At 32.9% G+C, this 16,905-nt stretch overlaps 1 protein-coding gene across 7 annotated transcripts in view; it reads left to right on the top strand.

Moving 5' to 3' along the window:
• TBL1X (transducin beta like 1 X-linked) overlaps nt 1–16,905 on the top strand; it is a 356,084-nt gene that overhangs the window by 283,326 nt on the left and 55,853 nt on the right. For all 7 annotated transcript variants that reach the window (XM_023500346.2, XM_031959014.1, XM_031959013.1 and 4 more), the window contains one exon: nt 16,010–16,155. In XM_023500346.2, coding sequence (XP_023356114.2) covers nt 16,010–16,155 — 146 coding nt within the window. The remainder of the gene's footprint in view (nt 1–16,009; nt 16,156–16,905) is intronic.

Below are 16,905 nucleotides of genomic sequence, written 5' to 3'. Positions count from 1 at the left end.
TCCATTCCATGCTCTTTTAAGACTGACTTTTTGTGGTTATAATATAAAAACTAGATAAAACTATAAACTTAAATTTGCCCTTATTGTGGCCTTCAGCTTATTAGTGAAATGAAAGCAAATTGGATAAGAAAAATTCATTAGTAAAGTTAGAACGGTTTAAGGCTGATAATATTCAGCCTAATGTTTTCTATTTCAAGTAAGGTCATACAAGGCAGAAAGCTTAAGTTCTATAACAGGATTTTTCACTTAAAGCTGTTATTTTTCTTTTATTCTCTAAATCAAATAGAACATTAACAGTGAATTTAAATGTAAGTAACTCCAGAATTGACAGGATTAGAGATGGAATTCTGATGAGTTGTATTTATATAATATTTTCCTAATTTCCATTTATATACACAACTACCAAATGAAGATATAAAAAGATTATTTTTTTTTTTAAATTTATTTTGACCTTCAGAGCAGAACACTTCAGTGTACTAATATAGTCACTCTTATTGGGGAAAAAACCCTGATTTGGGGAAAGATTGAAGGCAAAAGGAAAAGGAGATGTCAGAGAATGAGATGGAGAACTAGTGTCATGGAAACAATGAACATGAGCTTGGATAGACTTCAGGAAATTGTGGAGGATAGATTAGCCAGATGTGCCATGAGTTCACAAAGAATCGGACGCAACTGAATGACTGAAAAACAATAAAATCTTGCCACTGCACATTCAGATCTCTAGTTTATCTGGTCTTTTTCAGAGTCCAGAGTCCATTTGGTCTAAATCTGTCAGACCACTCTATTACCCTAAATTTCCCTCCTTTAATCACACTACATGATCTTTGTATCAGGCTCTCTTATTCCACAACCAATTGAGTAGATCATATGTTCTGCTCCCCTACTGGACATACGACTTCATAGGAGATGAAATTGTATATTACTTCTGTTCTTATGCCTTCTACCTAGTCTCATTTTGGCTTCATCACCACCAGCTCCATTCTCAACCTTGAATTTCAACCTTACTCTTTCGCTTCATGTTTTGATTTGCAAAAAAATCTGAGGCATTGTGGTCCAGTGGAAAGAGCACTGGACTTGAAATCTGATAAGCTCTAATTCTGGCTTTGATATCTAATAGTTGTAGACTAAGGTCAAGTCTCTCTGTTTCCTTGTATGTAAAAGTGGATTTAATAATATTTGTTTATCTGCCTAATAGGTTTCTTTGAGAAAAAAGTGATTTGCCAACTACATGAATGGAAAAGCTTTTAGTTAGCATTGAATATGTGCCAAACACCACGCTGAGTACTGGATATATAAAAATAAAGACATTTCACGTGACTCTCTCAAGGAGCTAACATAAAGAGGAAGACAATATACAATGTCATTGGCTTAGGCTGGCAATCTAGTACCATTCTGGAGAATGATTCTGCTTCTCAGTGCCCTGTTGATGCTCATAGCCCAGTATTTTTCAGGGCCCATAATGCCTCAGTTACTTATATTTCACACTTGAAATTGCCTTTTTATTACTGTGTTTACTTTTTCTTTGTGTACATGGGATATCCTCTCAGTAGAATCTAAGCTTCTTAAACACAAAAATTACTTCTTGCCCATCTTTATATCTTCATTACCTAATTGTCTTATACACATTTCGCAATAAATGTTTGTTGAATCTGAATCAGAAACTGAGCCCAGATGGCATACATAAAAATACAGTTTAATCTGAAGACATCAAATAATTGAGAATATGCTCTGTACCCTGCTTTGGTCAGACCACATCCGGAGTATTGGTTCACTTCTGAGCAACATATTTTAAGAACAACATTCTTCCCATCGGAAGATTGATTTAAGGAATACCCAGAAAAGATCCTGGAGATAAAAAAGGGGGGTGGTATATGAGAACCGTCTTTAATAATTTCAAGGGCTATAATGTGGAAGAGAAATCAGGCCTTTTCTGCTTGGCCTCAGAAAACAGAAATAAGACTCATGATGGAAGTTGCAGAGAGTCAGAATAAAGAAAAAATTGCTAACGGTTAAGCATCAAGAGGAAGTGGGTTCACCCTCAGAGATTGTCAAGCAAAGGCTAGATGAGCAAGGTGTGCTTATAAATTTCTTTTTTATTCAGGTTACTGAGTAAGCTGAAGTATTTTCCCATTTAGAAATTCTTTGGGTGTGATACTCAACACCCATTGCCTTTTGGGTGGTAGTGGTGGTGAAGATCCTACTGATCCAGAAAATTCCCACCATAGACCCCAATATCGGGCCATTCCTACCTTTTAATACTCTTCTTTAAATGAATTCTTTAAACATCTTTTAAAATGTTGTCCATAATTTCTGAACAAATTATATAATAATTTCTATATATATATAATTCTATACAAATTATATAATGTTGTGAGGTGCTGTTGGGGCTGCTTGCTCTCCCACTCCATTCTCCCTCTCACTTCCAGTTCTGCTCATGTGCTTTTTTGCTACCTTCCTTTCCCTTTTGACATGCTAGAATAACAAAGGGGAAATAGCTGTGCAGTAAATCATATTTTTATGTGCCTCTCCTCTCATTCATAGATCATCAAAAATACCTAGATATACAAGAAGGAAGTTGCATACCATACCATGTTCAGGTTTCTTTTGGGGGTGTTTTGTATACTTAGGAAATACTACAAAATCAAAAAGTTCGGTAGAGAACCTACCTATTCTATCTACCTCAAAGACCTCCATTCATGAGGAACCCATTAACCCACCTGTACAATTCAGGTCAATGAATATCTTTTAAGTCCTATTATTTACTTTTCTATTTTTGCCTCGCTCTAGAAAATCCTGCCCTCTTATTTTGGAAATATATTGCTTCTTTTTCCTACATCATCTGCCACTCTAGCTCTCTATGCTTTGGTCCTAGCTAGCTCATCATTCATCTTGGCAAGGCATTCAATGGTACAGTAATAGTCATATAGTGAAGCATCTCTGTTATACTGCTCTTGGGATCTAGGCCAGGTGTTGTGAGTGAAACCATGTTTTAACAAGGCTTTTCTGGTATTTCCCTTGGATCAGGTCCAAGATAATCATATTTTATACTGAATTTCATGTTATAGCAAGTCAAGAAATAGTACAGCTCCAATATATAAATGATTTCTCTCTTCATATAATTTTCCCTGGCAAAATTCTGTAAGAGAAATGAGGCAAGAATCAGGAGCTTAAGTTTGATTTCTTACCTTAAGTTTCTTCAAATCTTAAGTTTGATTTCTAGGTCTATATGTGTTATTTAGAACCAAGATGGAGATCAGATAGGTTGAACTTCCATTCATGACATATCCTTTTATATTTAATGTTAGTCTAACTTCAACTTAAATTTTGTAGCGAATATACTGAATTATAACCTTCTAATGAGACAAAATAATTGAATTATCCAAGTGAAAAGTAAATCCCCAAGTATTCATGATAAATTTCTTATTTACCTTCTCTTTTCTCAACTGCAAATATTCATGATAAATTTCTTAGTTTTCTTCTCTTTTCTCATGTTTTTATATTGCTGTGTTTCCTTATCCAGTGTCATTGGTTTTGTTTTTTGTTTTTGTTTTTTTTTTTAGCCTGTACATTATCATTTTTGCCTTTACTTTCTCTGCTTCCCTACCCATGGCCCATTAGAAAGCTTATTCTAATTTCACCATGTCCTTTACCAGTAACTGTGCTGAGTGGAATTTAGGAAATCTTCCAATGAGTGCCTGAGTTCTATAAGAGACACCTTTATGATCCAGGAAATAATGATAGGGGAGAAGCTGTGCTAATTCTACTGTAAACAGGGATGTTATAAAAATTATCAGTACTTGTAGAAAGAAAAGAAGAAAATGATAGAAGCATATAAATTAGATTTCTCTGTCTGCCTTATTTCATAATTATTCCATGCATGAAGTAATTCTCCTTTTCATTTTTTTCTTCTTTTGTCACTTTACCTGCATAAGAAATGCATTTCTCTTCTGAGGATCCACAGGGAATGAATATTGATTCATAATTTTGTCTTGTTTTTTTCCATTCTTCCCTCCCTAATTTTTTTCCTTCTTTCTTTTAAAGTCTAACCTGAACTCTCCTTGTTCTTTATAATTTCAAAAGGAAACAATAGAGACACCTGGTTGTCTTCATTTATCACTTGCTGCAGTCCTGGGAGATCTACAGCTGCCTTTTGGCATCTCCATCTGAGTGTCCCTTAGGCATTTCAAATTCAACATACTCCAAACAGAATTTGATATCTTTTCTTCTAAATCCACTCCTCCTCTTAACTAACCTCTTGATCCTTAACTTCACTTCCTTCCCCTGTACCAGTTATTTGCCAGCTACTGTCAATTTCACTTTCATATCTGTCACATTTATTCCTTTCTCTCTCATCACATCTCTCTCATCACATGCCCTCTATTTTGCCTAGGTTTTCTGTTAATTTGAGAATTGAGGGGGAGATATTTGGGAGGTTTGTTGGGTGATTGTTTTGGTCTTTTATTTATTTGGTCTTTGATATTTTATTTTATTCTGGGAGCATTCCGACTTAAATAGGGAGGACAAGTGAAACTTTCAACCAATTAGTAACTCATCCTTAATTTATAATCTTAGTTTCCTGTGGCATTTGAGAGTAAATGATTTACCCAAAGCTAATAAATTCCAAAAATAGTACATAAATCCAGGTCTTCCAGACACCAAAGATGGTCCTTAATCAGCACTATGAAAGACTAGCTGAATTATTTTTTATTATTTTTCTAATATTTTATTTTTCCAAAAACATATAAAGACAGTTTTCAACATTTATTTTTGCAAACTTTATGTTCCAAATTTTTCTCTCTTCCTCCCCCAAGACAACAAGCAATCTGATATAGGTTAGACATCCAATTCTTTTAAATGGTTTCATATTTGTCATGTTAGGCAAGAAAAATCAGATCAAATGGGACATAAGAATGAAAAAACAAAATATATCTTAAAAGGGGGCTATGCCTTAGATGTGGATGGCATTTTCCATCCCAAGTCTATTGGAATTTCCTTGAATCAACTGCATTGTTGAAATGAAGCTCAATATTTAATACCTACTCATTTTAATTTGCTTTCTTAAAGTACTCTATCCCATTTCTGACAACTCAAGTAGTTTGTGCACAGGATTTCTCACTGATCATTCATATTGTAGTCAAATCTTCCCTTTGATCAATACAGCTAGAATAAATAAGAGAGACATCCAGGTATAGTAGGAGAGGAAGCTGGCATAGTGATGGATAGAGTTCTTGACTTGGAGTTAGGGTGCCATGAATTTGAATTTCACCTCAGAATACTTATTATCTCCATAACTCTACACAAGCCAGTTAACCATTCCAAGCTTGCTTCATTCAGCTTCTTCATCTCTAAAATGAAGGAATTGAACCTCTTTAAGATGACATCTTTAAATTCCCTTCTAGCCTAAAACTAACATCCTATTGTTATATTAAACTGCTCATTTATATTTTCTGAGTAGTTCACCTCTGGTAAATATAAAAAATATCATACTGAGTCAGAAACCTCCATATTCATTCCATCTGACTATAACCATTTTCAAGAGAACATGGCCATTTTTTATGATATTAGCTTCCTAATGTTAGAGATATTCTCTCAGGAGCCCTACTTTCTCTAATAGGGAAGATTCTTTTTAAAAATTATTCTTTAAAATATTTATATTTTAAGTCTATAGACTAAATACTAGCTATTATAATAACATTCTGTTAATTTGCCATCTGTCATATAAAGTGGTGTTTTTAAAAATGCAAGGAACACAAAAAAGTAAAGCCAGAAAAAAAGACAAGCACAACAACTTTGAAAACTACAAGTTGAAATTATACATTATAAAGAAAAGTAAGTTGTACATAACAGATCTACAATTTCACATATAATCTTCTTTTTCTCTTTTTCTCTTTTTTGTGTCATCTAACTTCTCTGGTGACAATTGCAGCTCATGCTATTCGAGGACAATTTGTCATAATGGGGGGAAATACAAAATTTTAAATTCTTTTCATTTCAGAAATATCCTCAAATTTTGCAGTACATGTTTATTTTAGTATTTCAAACTTATGAATGGTGTTAGAAGAATCTTTTGAAAATATTCGACTTCTTATTACCTTTTGTTTTTTGACTCATAATCTGATCCTGTGACAGTTTTTGTTAGTTTATGGAAAAGGAACTATTTCATTATTATGGACTCAGATGAACCGCCAAATTAGTTATATTCAGACTCACTAGAAATAAAAGAATGACTTTGAAAGCCATTTTAAAAGGATCAAGATTAATTTTGTCTTAGATACAGTTCCCTTTTTCTCTTTGGTAATTTGGCCTTGATTTGTAGTATTCTTATGTGAATTTATGCAGTAAATATTACTACATGGCAATTAATTTATCAATACACATTTATATTAAATATTTAATCAAAAAACTATGCTCTCTAATTCATCCCTTAAAGTCATATTTAAATGTAAGGTATTGTTATTATGTAATATAGTCTTTCCCTTTTTTGTAGTCTTTGCATTTTAAAAATGTAATAACTTTAGAGTCTTATATTTAGAAGTCAGCGATATTAGAGAGCCTCTTTAAGAAAACTGAAGCCATTGAAGTTAAATGACTTATTCAGAACAAACATTGCTCTTACAGCTTCAGACATCTCCTAGATGTTAGTTTGTGTTGTGAAATGCAATTGTTTACTTTCCTGTGTAAAATAAATGATATTTTTGTAGAGAAACAAGGAAAAAAAGTCCTAATAAGAAAAAAAGACAAAATGAACTAGTCAAAAGCAGAGAGCTATGTGATAGAAATATTACCCAAAATAAATGATAAATCAATTAATAAACATTCATTAATGTTTAATACCATTGGCACCTAGTATGTACTAGACAGTATGCTAAGCACTGGGGATAAGAAAAGTGATAAAAGGCAGTCCCTTCCCTCAAGGAGATTACAGTTTAATGGGGAAGACAACATATACACAAATATGTACCAGTCAAGATCTATACAGGATAAGTAGGAAATAATTAAAAGAAGGAATGCATTGGAATTAAGAGGGGTTAGGAAACGCTTCTTTTAGAAGATGATATTTAAAAAAATATATGGGATTTTAGTTGAGACTTAAAGAATTCAATAGTCAGAGGGGAGGAGAGAGAGTATCTAGGCAGTGAACAAAAACTATTAAATGGTTTTAGAATTGTAAGAAAAAGCAAGGCAGGTATATATGGTCCATTTTTGATACATGCGCATTACCTAGGTTTTTAGAACTTAGAACTGCTAATAAATTTAATTTATAAGACATTTCCCTTGCAGAGCAAAATATTTTTTAACTTGTAGAAACCAAAGCCTTTTCTGATGAAGATTCTTTCTTAAGATTCTTTAAAAACCAAATCCTTATGTTACCCACTTTATAATCAGAACCATTCTCTACAGGCTCCTTTCCCCTGCCCTCCATACACTCCCCTCCCACTTGTTTTGATCTCATTTGGTTGTTCTTCAATACAATTTGTAAGGTTAGATCTAGGATAATAGCTACTTGTTAGCATCTAAATTTTGGGATGTATGAATGACTTGTTTTTCCAGTGTTGAATGTCCCTATGTTAGATATAGATCTCAGATTTTTTATTTTAAAAATGTTAATCGATTAGAGCTATTGATCAGTCTGCTTTAAGGTCAGTTTTTTATAGATAAAACAATGTTCTTTATTATATGTCTTCCTAAGTTCACAAAAATCCCACTGACTTCAGCAAATGCTTCAGGCTTACAGAGAAAAACACACCTGGGACATTCTGGCCAATTGTACTCACACATGTTTCATCAAAGTATCTGGAATCTCTTTTACTCCTCTCCCTTTAAAAACTTTCTTGCCTGTTCTCTGTAACGGATCTAAGTATTTCCATCTCTTTTAGTGACATCTAGCTCTTCACTCCCAGGGATTTCTTGGTTGGAAAAGCCTTATGTTGCCAACTTTGATAAGCATTCAGGAAAAGTGTGGTCACTCAGTGTGAGTAGTAGTGCTCTTGCATGAGATGTAAAATTAATATGATCATTGGCTTTGGATTCTCTCTCAAGATCAAATGCAAAAAAGAGAATTGCTATTCAGCAACAATATTCAGCATCTTCTAACACCCAACTAGTAGCTATATGGCCCATACCTCATTTGTAGGGTTGTATGTTTATGCCTTATTTGGATTTGCCTCCATTCATTCGGTGCTATCATAGTAATTTTACTATAAATATCTATATTTATAGATATTTATATTTTTATAATTATAAATATCTGTATTATAAGTATTATAAATATCAATAAATATTTGTTGATTGATAAAAATTAAAAGACAATTATACTACAACGGAAGAGAGAGAATACAAAACAAAACCTAAGTTAGTCAGCTAAGGTCTTTTCCAATTCTTAAATCTTATGGAATTTTTTTTTAATGTAGAAAATTATAAAACATGTTTTTTTAAAAAAATTTATTCTAATCTAAAATGTGCAAACCTTAGATGTATATATTTATATTTACATATTTATAAAGTAAAACTTTATATACATATGTAAAGTAGAATAGAAAAAGATACACATGAAATTGTGATTATTATTTACAGCTAGCTTTCTTTTTAACTATATATTAAATTCAACTTTTAACTTTCAGAGATGTTCTGCTTGTCTCTTTCTTTCTAATGGTCTTTTCTATGCATTTATCCCCTCATTTTTTTAGCCTCATTACTTTTGCTCATCCTGTTTTCTATCCCTTTAATATCATTTTCCCTTTTCTTGCTGAAATTCCTACTCATCTTTGAAAACAACTCAAATGCACCCATCTCCATTCAGTCTTCTCTGGTCACTTTCACCAATAATATAGGCTATCTCCTTTCCCCTTATCCTGTGTAGTACTTTGAATATAGTCAGACCTTAAGCTTCAAAAGAACAAGGATGCATGTCTTTTCTAAATTTGGTATCTCCCTCTAAGGTCTGGAGTAGTACTTTGCATACAGGATGTGCTAATGAATTAAACTGACTCAGAGCTTGCATTAAAGGACTCCACAATTTGGCCATGACCTACCTTTCCAATCTATTTCCTTCCATTCTCCAAAGCAAATCCTCTATTTCAGCCAAACTGGTCTATTTATTTTCTCCTAAAGCAGATCACACTTTAGCTAATGTTTGTCTTCTATTACAAGTATCTTTCTACTTCTGAATATTCAAATATTGTCAGTGGTTCCAAGGGTCAGATCCATGAAGTATTTTTCTGACCTCCCAGTCTAGTAATCTATAAAAGATAATATCATTATCATGGTGTGTAGCACTCACTTGTGCTTAATACATACAGTCTCTAAATATTTCTTACCTCTTACATGTGCAAGTCCTGCTTTGAGATTTTAAGTTCTTCAGGGGCTAGGTTTATTATATGGTCCACTTTCTTTATGCATCCTATAGCTTCCTAAATAGTTTTCTGAACATAGTAGGAGCTCAGTTAATATTTATGAATAAGTGAAGCAGAAATGGGCTTTTTAGATTTCATGACCAAAAAACAACAACAAAAAAAAAAAAAAAAAAAACCCTTCTTCAGTGATTCAGATATAGAACAGTTTGGGAAAGCTGCCAGTGGAGTTTTTTTTCCCATTCCCAAAAGGAATGATATGAGAGATACTTTTTATAATTCCCATTGATTTTGGTCATGGTTTTTGCTATTCATGGTAAACTTAGGTTTTAACTTTACTGCCTCTTTCTACCAAAATTCTTGTAAGAATGGTTTAATTTATCCTGGTTTATGGTATAATATATCCTTATCTTAAGATAAGGACATGAAAGTAAGAAAAATTAATAATAATAATAAACATTTTTATGACACTTTAAGGTTTGCAAAGCACTTTATATTAATGATTCCATTGACTTTTACATTGGTAGATATTATTCAACTTATTCAACAATTCAATTATTCAACAATAATTCAACAAAGTTATTATTATGAAACTCTAGAAGTTTAAATCACTTACATAGAGAATAAATATCTGAAAAAGGATTAGAATAGGACTTTCTGATTCCAACTCTAGAATGTTATCCATTGGACCATGTAGTTGTTTCTAATTTTAAAAAAAATTAAACACTTAGGAATATTTAAGCCATCAATTTCTTTTTTTGGGAGGGAGGAGGGGGGTGCAAGGCAATTAGGATTAAGTGACTTGCCTAGGGTCACAGTTGGTAAAGTGTTTGGAACTAAGTTTGAATTCAGATCCTCCTAACTGCTGGGGTTGGTGTTCTATCCACTGTGCCATCTAGTTCTCCCCTCATCAGATGCTTAATATAAATTTTAATCTCATTCCAGTATTTGAATGGTTGGCTCAGAAACCCAAACTTCATTTAACAGTTGTTACTAATGCAGTTCATGTAATTAGTGGAAACTGATCTCTAATCTGTTACATTCTTGTAACATGTTCTTAATCATGGCATCTATCTACCCAAAGTAATGCTGAGTCTGTGAATTGTATCATGAATCTATCACATCTTTCCTAAGTGATAAGCTCCTTGAGCACAGAAGCATTTTTTTAGAAAAATGTCATATCGCTTGGTATTCAATTAGATCTTGTTAAAAGGAGAGGACAAGCAGACTAATAGCATAATATGGGCACGGCTTAATGAAGATAATGTTAAAAAGTTGTCTATTGAAATCCATTTTTTCCACAGGAAGCAAAGTTTTAAAATTACTCAGTGTAAGGAAAGGTTATTTGAAGGTAACTATTGAATTCAAGGATTGAAGAATGGAAGTTTTAACATTACATTTGAAATGATATATTGTGATTAGAAATTAGATAATATCATTATTAACATTTTTAAAATATTGTTACATGATGCACTTACCTATCTAAAATCAAACTGGTTTTATTTCTTTGGATATAACTATATGTAGTCATTATTTTTTTGGTCAGAGTAGTATTTAGATTTTTAAAAGGCTTTCTTAATAATTATTATAATTTATTATATTATAATTGCAATTAATTATAATTTAATTATATGTTTTACATATATATGTAATTAAAAGGCTAGCAAATCAGGTTCAGATAAACAGCAGGCAATACATGTAATTGAAAGTATTATTGGAAAGGAAGTGAAAATGTGGATTTTAGTTTTGGCCCTGACACTGTTCACATATAGGAAGCAGCCCATAAGGCGTTAGATATGAAGTCACAAGACATATGCAAACTCCTTTTACCCCTCCCCAAAATCAAACTGGTTTTATTTCTTTGGATATGACTATATGTGGTCATTTTTTGGTCAGATTAATATTTCAATTTTTAAAAGACTTTAATAATTATTATAATTTATTATATTATAATTAAAAGGCTAGCAAATCAGGTTCAGATAAGCAGCAGGCATTACATGTAATGAAAGTATTGTTGGAAAGGAAGTGGAAATGTGGATTTTAGTTCTGGCCCTAATCCTGTTCACATGTAGAAGGCGGCAGTCCAGAAGGCTTTAGATATTAAGTAATAAGACATGAATTCAAATCCTAACTGCCACTTAATCAGATTTAGAGTTAAAAGAGACCTTACCAGTCATAATATCTGAGGCTCTCCTTTTACTAATGAGAAAATTTGAGGACTACTAGAGAGGTGAGTGTTAGAGGAAGAAGATGGTTTTTGGTTTGATTTTATTTGGCAGGCCATTAAGATCTATTGAAATTTGTTTTGGTTTTGGTTTTTAAATTAAAAGCCCAGTATGGTCAGTTCTAAGCATAAAGATTAATCTAACCACAAAATGAAGATAGGGAAATATTTCTAGCTGAAACAGAACACCATACCTTTTACCATAGAGAGTTTTTACTCATATTGGACTAGATTGCTTCTGAAGTACTCTTAGTATCTGAGATCCATTAGTTGAGGAGGAAAGAGTAAAGGGAAGAGCTATTAGAAAAGCTAATGTAATAATCATTGTAGATGATAAACTGAGACTACATCACATAAGTGAGAGGTATCAGATTATGATCCACAGGATTTAACAACTGATTAGAAATGAGATATAAGAGATAGGAAAGCCCTAAAACCAACACCATGATTTCAGATACAGTAAGCCATGTGAATGGTGTAATACAACCAATCGAAATGGTAAAGAAGAAATGGGCTTGGGAGAAGACAATAAACTTAATTTTAGATATGTTAGGTTTAAGATTTGTTGAGGATATTTAGGTGAGATGAGACTATAAGCTGGTTAAGGAGCAGATCTAGAGCTCAAAAGGTCAAGGATGGAGACAGATTTAGAGAAGGCATTTTATTATTCTGTGTTATAGAAGTGCTTTTTTTATTCCACAGATTTAAAAGAGGGGGGAATCTTCACATCACAGATAGGTGAAGGCATAGGAACAAATGAAATGACTCAAGAGAAAAATTTTAGAAAGAGGATAAGCAAAAGGCCAAATTTTAAAACTTGGATAATACTTACCTTGAGTTAGGGGAAAGACTAAGAACAGAGGACATTTAGAAGGAAGGACATCACCACCATCAGATGTTACAGAGAGGATAAATGGGAATTTAAAAGAGCAATTGTACTTAGCAATTAGCTGGCCATTGGATGATCATTAAGAGAATGTTTTAAGGAGAATAGTAGTAATGGAAGCCACACTACCAGAAATTTAGGAGTATGTGAAGACATAAAGTAAGAAGAAAAGAAGATTATATGATGATAATATTGGAGAGTCAAGAAAAAAAAGATGAAATAATATCAAAACAAAAGAGTTGTGATCAAAAGAGGAATTTACCAAAACCAGGAATGAGTATACTATTTTACTCTGAGATGGAAGGAAGAAAAGAAGAAAAGAGAAAAAGAAAGAAAGAGAAAAAGAGGAAAGAAGGGAGAAGGGAAAAAGGGAGGGAGGGAGAGTGTTTAGTGATGGAACTGAGAAATTTTAAGGGCTGAAAGACTTTGAATTCATCATGTATATCATGTTAGGGTCTCCTCCTTATTTTTTTTTTAACTATGAGCCACCTATCTATTAGAAAAGGAAATCAATTTTTGAAAGTCTTATCAGTTTATTTTTTAAGTAATTATTTTTGAAGGTTTTTTTTTAAGAAATCACATTTTCAAGTCATATATTTTTCAAATTAAAAACAGGAAATATTTAAATATAGCAACAAATATTGAAAAATTTTGATTCTATATTATGATGAAAAAGGAGTGAGAAGAGAGGTAGTAAAAATAATTAAGAATGGCTCTAAAGGAAAAAAAAGGCATAGAAAGGCTAAGCAAAAGACAGAGCAATGAAAGGTGGTTTTTCATGTAGTAATATTTGTTTTATAATCTTTTAGTTTATTGTGACTAAGAATTTTTTAAAATATGTGAGTTTTTTTAATCACCTCTTAGTTACCCCATAACCAAATAAAATTGAGCAAAGATCTGAATTTATTCTAAATTTCCCATTTTACATATGAAGAAACTGGGGTTCTTAAATTCAAACTCTAATTTTCCAAATTTTATTCATATCACAAGTCAGCCAACCATCGATTATACCAGGCCCAATGCTAAGTGATAGGGGTAACAAAAGAGCTAATGGCACAATGGATACAATACTAGGCCTGGAGTCAAGACTCTTTTTTTCTGAGTTCAAATCCAACCTTGGGCATTTAATAGCTGGTTAAATCACTTAACCATTTTTGCCTCAGTTTCCTCATCTGGAAAATGAGCTGGAGAAGAAAATGACAAATTATTCTAGTATTTTTACTAACAAAACCCCAAATGGGATTATCAAGCATTAGATATCATTGAATTAATCAAAAAACGGACAACAAAATATGAGTTTGGGCGGAGAGAACAGCTCTTGCTTTAAAGACTTAACCTCATGGCAGCATATAGTTTGAATTGGGGGTGGGTGACTCAGGATTCATGGTAGCCTTAGGAGTTTATTTCAAATATGTCTAGTATAATTGTACATATTTAACTATATTGGATTATTTGCTGTCTGAGGTGGGGGAGAAGAAGAAAAATATCTGGAAAGCAAGGTTTTGCAGGAGTGAATGCTGAAAAATATATTTGCATGTATTTGAAAAATACTCCTTTTTTAAAAGGAGAGTAGAGAATTCTATTTCAGAATTTCAGAAATTCAGCCATTAAGTAAGGTCCCTGAACTAGGATAGTAAATGAGTGATCTTAGAGAATACTTGGAAATTGATAGGGTGGGAGAAAGGTACACGCTCACACACACACACACAAAAAAATCTCTTCACCAGATTTGATGTCTGATTGAGAGGTAGAGCTGTTGGGAAGATAGAAAAAAAAAAAGAGAGAGAGTTTTAAACCTGAATGATCTATAGAGAATTTTACAAATTTGCCCTAACATAATTAATAGATTCTAAACTGGCTTTATAGTAAGAGGATGAATCTAGTTAGAATATATTTTAAAGCACTGACTTCTTTGTCATTCATTGTAGATGGAATGGATTGCCATTCATGTTCAACATTAACTCATTGGAAAAATAATTGCTCATCAAAAGCAATTTCCACTTCTCCATCTCCACTTCAACCAACTTGTAGAAACTGCCTTCTAGTCTTCAGGTTCTTTCTCCCTCTATGCATCTAAGACTTTTTATGCTGGCCCTCTTATCACATAGAGAAATGACCTAATAAACTAGTTTACCTCAAACCAAAACCAATCTGTTATCCCTTGAAGGCCTATTAATGTTTTAAAAAGAGAATCTTTCATGAAACCAAAAAATCTTTCTACTAGTGGAATTTAGGAAACTGTGACACTTAAGTGGGGAAAATTTAAAGACAAAAAGGAGGAAGGGCGGAGGCTGTATCTAAAAACCATAATAGCCACTATCTCATGTACCAGCTAGCTAGCAAGTCCAACCCTGACCATTTATGTAGCTGGGTGGCAGACCAGTAAGAGTGCCAGACTTGGGAGTCAAGAAGATCAGAATTCAAATTTAAATACAAACATTTATTAGGTGTGTGATGTTCAGGTTCCTCATCTTAAAATGGGAGTAATAATAGAACTTCCTTCCAAGGGTTTTTGTGAGGATCAAATGAGATAATAATTATAAAATACTTAGCATAGTGTCTGGCAGATAGTAAATACTATGTAAATGATAACTATTATTTTTTTATTAATTATATAGATTTTTCCCACCCACTTAAATACTTACATACACATGGAGAGAGACTCTAGCTTAACTACTCAACCCAAGCCTCTTTTTTTTTTTTTTTTTTTTTTTTAATATCATCACAGCTCTACCTTGTTTCTCCTGGTGTTTAAATCCAAGCTCTTTCAAAGAAAGCTTATTTTAGAATATACTTTTTAAGTTGCAAGAGTTTTATCACTCTCAGAATGCTAAAAAGGTGACAATGCAAGAAATAAAGAAAGGATAATGGAGAAAAGCTCACCATTAACAGGCAACTAATATTAACAGTAGGGAGAATTTCTTATTTATTTCTATTGACAAAACTGTCTAAACTCTAGAAAAGAGTTCCAGACTGAGAGTATTATTTTTTTCCTTTTGCTTCGTCATAAAATTAATTTGTTCTGTGTGTCCAGTTGTAGCTCTGAGCAGAAGCTTTTTCTTTCCTTATCTTCTATTAAAGAATGACTCCCTTGTGTGAGCTACATCAATGCTGGGGCCATATACAACGTGTGCAAAGAAAGAGATCCTACTGTTGAGCTTCTGGAAAGATTGATACTAACCTAAGGGGAAAAGAGATTTGAGTGAAATGTTTATCAGAATACGATTCAGCCAGAGCATATTCCTTATTCTTTTTGGTTTTTTAATTACTGGAGTTTTTAAAATTGAAACTGATCGTATAATTCCTAAATGTGTTTTCCCTCTCACAGTCCAATTTTTCATTTATCAAAAAAAGCTCTCATCTCCCCATTCTCCTATTTCCCCTTCCCCACCAGCTGTTTCTTCACCTACATGACCCAAAGCCAATGTTGGATTCTGAACTAACTTCTGCACGTTGAAGTTTTAAACAATAATCACTTTTAGAAATAAACGGATATGCAACTGTCAATAAACTTGGGTTTTATATCTTGACTTGTTTTCCTGCTTTTAGGTTTTTCCCATTCGGCCTTCACATTTGGTATTGAAAGTCACATCAGTCAATCCAATATCAATGGAACACTAGTGCCACCTGCTGCCCTGATCTCCATTCTTCAGAAAGGCTTGCAGTATGTGGAGGCTGAGATAAGCATCAATGAAGTAAGTCTCTTTATTACCACAAGCAGAACATACACTTGGGCAATTATTGATGTGCTTTCTTTAGAAAAGCCAGCCAGAGCAATCACACTTTTGGGGAGAAAAATTTGAAAACTCTTCCTGTCTTGGAAAACACTTTTTCAGAAAGGTACTTGACAGAAATTTTAAGTGTTTCACCTTTGCTTTTAATTTCCTTTATAAATTGGGGACTGCTAGTTACCTAGAAATAAAAATAGAAGCAAGATTTCGTGCTCTTTATACATCTGTGTTTTCTGTATTTATAGAACAATGATCATGTTTAGTATGTAAACAACACATTTTCAGATCATTAAAAAGTACACAGCAGCTTTTCATCAACTTAATATTTTGATGTTATGCTCATTTGGTAAGCTCACTTCACAGGGTGTCTTGTCTTTTCTCATTTGACTCTGCAAGCAGGTGGATAAAAAAGTGACCACACAGAAAAGACAGATGGCACTATTTTACCTGAATTAAACAGAATAAAGAAGAGGTTATGATCTCAGGGTGAACAATTTTCCAGCATAACTTTCTTTATTTCTTTCTTAAGAGGTTGGAATTAGTAGCAGAAAACTAAAGCATGGTTTTAAATAAAAACCTGAAATAATGTAATTGTTTCTTCCCACTCAATCCCCTCCCCCACCTCTTTCCTCCATGATTTAAAAATATTAAATGAAAGAACAGTTCTCTCATAAGCTTCTTTGGCTTCTACAGACTTCTGACATCATTTCCTTT

The sequence above is a fragment of the Sarcophilus harrisii genome, chromosome 3 (assembly GCF_902635505.1).
Source record: "Sarcophilus harrisii chromosome 3, mSarHar1.11, whole genome shotgun sequence".
NCBI classification, from domain to species: domain Eukaryota; kingdom Metazoa; phylum Chordata; class Mammalia; order Dasyuromorphia; family Dasyuridae; genus Sarcophilus; species Sarcophilus harrisii.
This window is presented reverse-complemented; position numbering and strand designations above follow the sequence as displayed.